The sequence below is a fragment of the Kryptolebias marmoratus genome, linkage group LG20, assembly GCF_001649575.2.
Source record: "Kryptolebias marmoratus isolate JLee-2015 linkage group LG20, ASM164957v2, whole genome shotgun sequence".
NCBI lineage: Eukaryota > Metazoa > Chordata > Actinopteri > Cyprinodontiformes > Rivulidae > Kryptolebias > Kryptolebias marmoratus.
The window spans coordinates 559,551-564,595 of NC_051449.1; the positions used below are offsets into that span (position 1 = coordinate 559,551).

The 5,045-nt window shown below is 46.2% G+C and overlaps 1 protein-coding gene across 2 annotated transcripts in view; it reads right to left on the reverse strand.

The window, feature by feature from the left end:
- The window catches only part of efr3a (EFR3 homolog A (S. cerevisiae)), a 48,436-nt gene that overhangs the window by 15,049 nt on the left and 28,342 nt on the right, over positions 1-5,045 (reverse strand). For both annotated transcript variants that reach the window (XM_037982024.1, XM_037982023.1), the window contains exon 7: positions 3,206-3,346. In XM_037982024.1, the coding sequence (XP_037837952.1) occupies positions 3,206-3,346 (141 nt within the window). The remainder of the gene's footprint in view (positions 1-3,205; positions 3,347-5,045) is intronic.

The following is a 5,045-nucleotide window of genomic DNA, read 5'->3' on the forward strand; positions in this document are numbered from 1 at the left end:
AACAGGACCTGGTTTAGAGCTCCTAACAGGACCTGGTTTAGAGCTCCTAACAGGACCTGGTTTAGAGCTCCTAACAGGACCGGGTTTAGAACTCCAAACAGGACCTGGTTTAGAGCTCCTAACAGGACCGGGTTTAGAGCTCCAAACCAACCAGCAGATGGTTAAAAACTTGTTTTTTTGTTTAAATCTAATTAGATTATCGCTCCGAGAAGCTTCAGCCTCATACAGAACCCGACTCAGACGAAGGTCCGAGGTGGGCTCAGACCTTCCTGGCGGGTCAGGATGGGTCAGATTCAGCTCAGCTGGGAGCTGATTGGTCCATCATGATGCTGCTTCCAGCGCTTTAATCAACACGTGACCAGCAGGACCTTCAGCTGGTAATTTATGGTAAAAAAGATTCGAGTGGACTGGCTGTAAAATCACAAACAGGATGCATTTTACAGGAAGTGCTGGTTTTATATGGATCAGTTTGGTTCTGGTCACGCACCAACCCGACCTCCATTTGGACCCTTTGGAGGGAATCTAATACAAACAATTGAATTAGAAACCATTTCAGGATGTGAGCCTAAAGGAAGGTAACAGCTTTAAAATCAATGAGTTTAAAATCAGAGCAGAAACTGAAACCATAAATATTAAAATCAGCTTTTAGAAACAAACAGAAGGAGAAAAACGCTGAAACAGAAGAAGAGGCAGCAGAGAGCTACAGAGAGGACTGATCCGACTAAAATGACGTCAATTCAAACCCCAAAACCCCCTCCTCCCCATTAACCCCAATCCTCGCTATTTATAGCCTGAAGACGCTCCTCCGCCCTCCTCCTCCTCCTCCTCCTCCAGGAGGAGAGAAACCCGTCTCACCCTCAGACAGAGAGGAAAACACTGCAGCTGTTTCATGGAGACAGAACCGTCGGGCTGCTTCACCGCAGCAGCTCCGCCTGCGCCACCACGCTGTCAGCGTTAAACAGCTGCTGAGGGTGAACGAACGCAGCCGCGCTGGTTCTGGACCGGACTGAAGAGTCAAGGAGCTGCGCTGGTTCTGGACCGGACTGAAGACCGGCTCCCGGGGGTTGGTCTGTGGTGTCCTGATGGTCAACCAAACGGTTGAGCTGGAATCGTCCACATTAAGACCAGATGGCTTCAAGAAGCCTGCAGCCAACCGGTCCCTGTAGAACCAGAACCAGAGCTGAGCTCGTCCTCAGTGCAGGTTGGACAGGTCTGTCCCATGTCCCTGACCCTGGACAGGTTTAGGACCTGACTGTCCTCCATCAGAGGCCCAAAGAGCTGCTTAATGAGCAGAAGCTGCTTGCGGTAAGCTAAGCTAAGCTAACCCGACTTCTGAACAGTGAAGTATTCACAGACTGGTTTTCCTTTAGAATCCAGCATCACTAAAACCAGCTAAACCAGAGGGGTCCAGTCCTGGTCCTGGTCCTGGTGGACCTCCATCCTGGATGTTTGAGATGTTTCTCTGCTCCTCAGCAGCTCCTCAGGTTCTACAGAAACATGTTAGTCCCTCAGTCATTCAGATCAGGTGAGTCAGAGCAGAGAAAAAAGTAAAACATGCAGGATAGCAGTCCTCCAGAACCAGGATTGAACTGACTGGGTGACAAGAAAATGGATGTGAAGTTTGCCGAGGTGAAACCAGAGGACTGTGAGGCGCTGCGACGAAATTATTTAACATTTTGTTCAGAAATTATGAAGAAAACGGCCGACAGCACCCAAAACTACAGCAGAGATGTGTTTAATGAACATCATTTCAGAGGAAGTTCAACCTTTTTGTTATTTAAGCTCGACAGGTTCATGTTTTTATTCCACAAGTTGAAATAATCTGAACTCAGGGTTCAAACAGTCGTTCTTCTGTCGTCGCCTGAAGCCTTCAGGAATCCAGATCTCTTCTTCTCAGCAGAACCTGTGGAGTTCATTCAAACTGATTTGGTTTTCTGGTTTCAGACCAGACTTTTAATCTTAGTTCACACATTTTCAGTCATGTTGAGGGCGGGGCTTTTAGGAAGCTTAATGTCAGCCTGATTCATCCAATCAGAAACCAGTCCTGATGTCCTGTTGGACCCGAACCGCTTCCCTTCCATCTTCTTTTAGACCTTTACAAAACAGAGACCCATCCTTTGTACAGTTTGAACTGTGGTTACCGTCCCCCTTTCTTCACTGAGATCCTTGGACATCCTTTTAATGCTCTAAGGAGAAACTCCCAGCTGCAGTCAATCATGATCACTAGCAGCACCACTTCACAGGTTTAGATAAACGTTCGGTTCTGTTTGAGCCCGTGAGCATTAGAGAACATCTACAATAAATCCAAACTTGTTGTGTAATCAGCCGTTCATATATTCAGGATATTTCCTTCCTAACAGAGATTCTGCTGCTCCTCCAGTTCCAGCTTCCTCCTCCTCCGAAGGTCTTCCTCCACTCAGAGAAAACCTCAGCAGGACTCCAGCCGTTCGCTCCGTTGGAGTGGCGGCGCTGCAGTGACCCACAGGGCCCAGGGTGAGGACGGTCACCGGGGGGCGACGGAGCGCTACCTTCACCCGGCAGTCAGCTGTGATAACAGAGCTGATTCAACTTCCTGTCTGCGGTTCATAGAGCAGGTTATGAATCTGTATTTGGAGACGTCTGAAGCAAACATGCAATATTTTTATCCCAATAAGATAAGAGGCTCTGCTGATTTAAGAGCTCTGAACAAAGTTTCTGCAGAACCTCTTATCTGGATTTACTTTATTTCAGCATCGTCTTTCCAAACTCAGCTTTCAGACTGTGAGTCATGAAATCCAAGAGCTCAGTTTCTCGTTGGAAAATAACTGAAGTGAAAAGAAGAAAGAAACAAAAGGAACGGGCTACATGTGCAGCCAGAAAAGGGTTGGAAGAATAAAGAGCAAACCAGAAAAACTTACAGGAATTCTTACATTTATCTGATTTATATTCCTCTGAAAATCATTTGAACCTAAAGTATGACGTGTTTTCTCTCCTAACTTCAAAACATTTATTTTATGACGTTTATAATCTCAGATTTTATGATTTCTGGTGAGTTGTTTCTGGTGGGACCTTCAGAGAAACACTAATGTCTGCAAGGCGACGCTGGAAAGAAGAGTGGGCCGAAACGCCTCCACCGCTCTTTGAACCCGCCGCTCTTTGAACCCGCCGCTCTTTGAACCCGCCGCTCTTTGAACCCGCCGCTCTTTGAACCCGCTCGTGTACTCACACCAGCACGGGTCGCACGGCGTTGTTCATGTTGCCGTACGCCGCTCGGCCCAGCAGCTCCCGGAAGCAGTTCTCCGCCAGCACCGCCGGGTTCTCCTCACCATCCTGACCCGCCACCGACGGCGTGCTGGGATGCCCCGCCCTGACGGAATAAAAAGGACCAATCAGGAAGAAGTCTGAGCTGATGAGAAGCAGGTTAATGGATCCGTTAGTTTCCGAGGGTAAAGTTAGCGTGACTGGAAGCGCTGGAATCATGTTGCAGCAGAGAATCAATACTTCATATCTGTGAGGAGGAGGAGGAGGGAGGAAGAGGAGGGAGGAGCCTCAGGGATGTAAGAAAAAGAAGGGAGGGATTAAAAAACAAACTAATAGGATGGACTGAAAGAGGAGATAAAACATATCGACCTGCTGCAGTTTGAGTGTCAGCACAGAACAATCTGACGGGGGCACGATTTAAAAATGAACTAACCGCCCATCAGCCGTCTTCCGCGGCCGTTACCCTCATCTCCTTAATGAGATCTGACAGCGAGGTCAAAGGTCAACTCATTTAAAGCGTCAGCGTTAAGGTGTGCGAGCTGTCAGAGCTCGCTTTCCAGGATATTACCCCCCGGCTGAAACCCAGACCCCGCGATGCGTTCAAGGTCCTGTACGAGCAATCCGACAAACGACCTAAACTCCAACAACCTTGTAGCTCCGTGTTAAAACTTTCCTTTCCCCGCAGAGACACGGAGCCGACCTCCTTTTCTTTATCGTTCAGATAAAACAATGTCAGAGTAAATGACTTCCCCGCCAATAAGGCCGGCCGGCAGCCGAGTCTCAGGAGGGAAACAATGCAATTACTGTCAGCCCACACAGGCCGGGCAGGGAAATTAAATGCTTATTGCTTGTTAGAGGTGTGGAAATGATAGACAAAAATGAAAACCCCTGCTGTAATTGAAGGTGGATTGTTTCGCTTTAATGAAGTGGGCAGAAAAAAAAAAGAAAAACAGTAAAAACGTTTGTTTTTCCTGCTGAATAAAATAATTCAGAAACAATGAAGACAGTTTGTCTTAAAATATTTAAATGAAAATAAATCTGATGACAAAAAGGATATTTGATGGTGCTGATGTGGTTAAATTTATTTTGTGTTCATTTAGAGAAATATTTCTGAAGCTAAGGTCTGGGCGGTCCATCCATCCAAAAATAAACAAAGTTTGCCTAAAAACAAAGCAGGCGAGGTTGTGCTTTCTCTGCAAGCAGCATCTGCTTCAACCCACCAGCACTGAGTGTGGCTCCAACTGCAGCAGCTGGAAAAATAAACCATTTGGAGTAAAACCTGTTTTTTAGATTTTGTTAATCTGTGATGCCACTTTAAGAGTCAGCGGAGTCTGCTGTTTGTCCCAGTCTAGCTTCCATAGTTTTCACATCACTGAACCCTGAAGAATATCTGTCATCAATAACAGTTGAAGATATCACAACTCGACTGTCGTTACTAACGCCTGAAACCTTTGATTTGTGATGAACACGATGCTAATCTGACGTTAGCTTCCATGCTAACTGTTGGTCAGTGAAATGTATAAATCAGTGTTTATGTCAAACAGGTCAGAAGCTTTTTAAGTTTCAAGATAATAAAGATGCAACAATATTCATTTTATAACCTCGTCCCTCTGCATCGCATCTAAGCCAGAATTTAAAACAGATTGCTTTTTTTATAGCTTTATTAAATTTGGTCAAAGTCGTGTTTAAGATGTGTTGATGACCGACACGCTTTAAACCGTGAAACCAGCAGAACCTTCTATTCATCAACCCCCACCCCAACCCTGAGCAGACCCTAACCCAGGGCCAAAAGACCCTAAACCCTT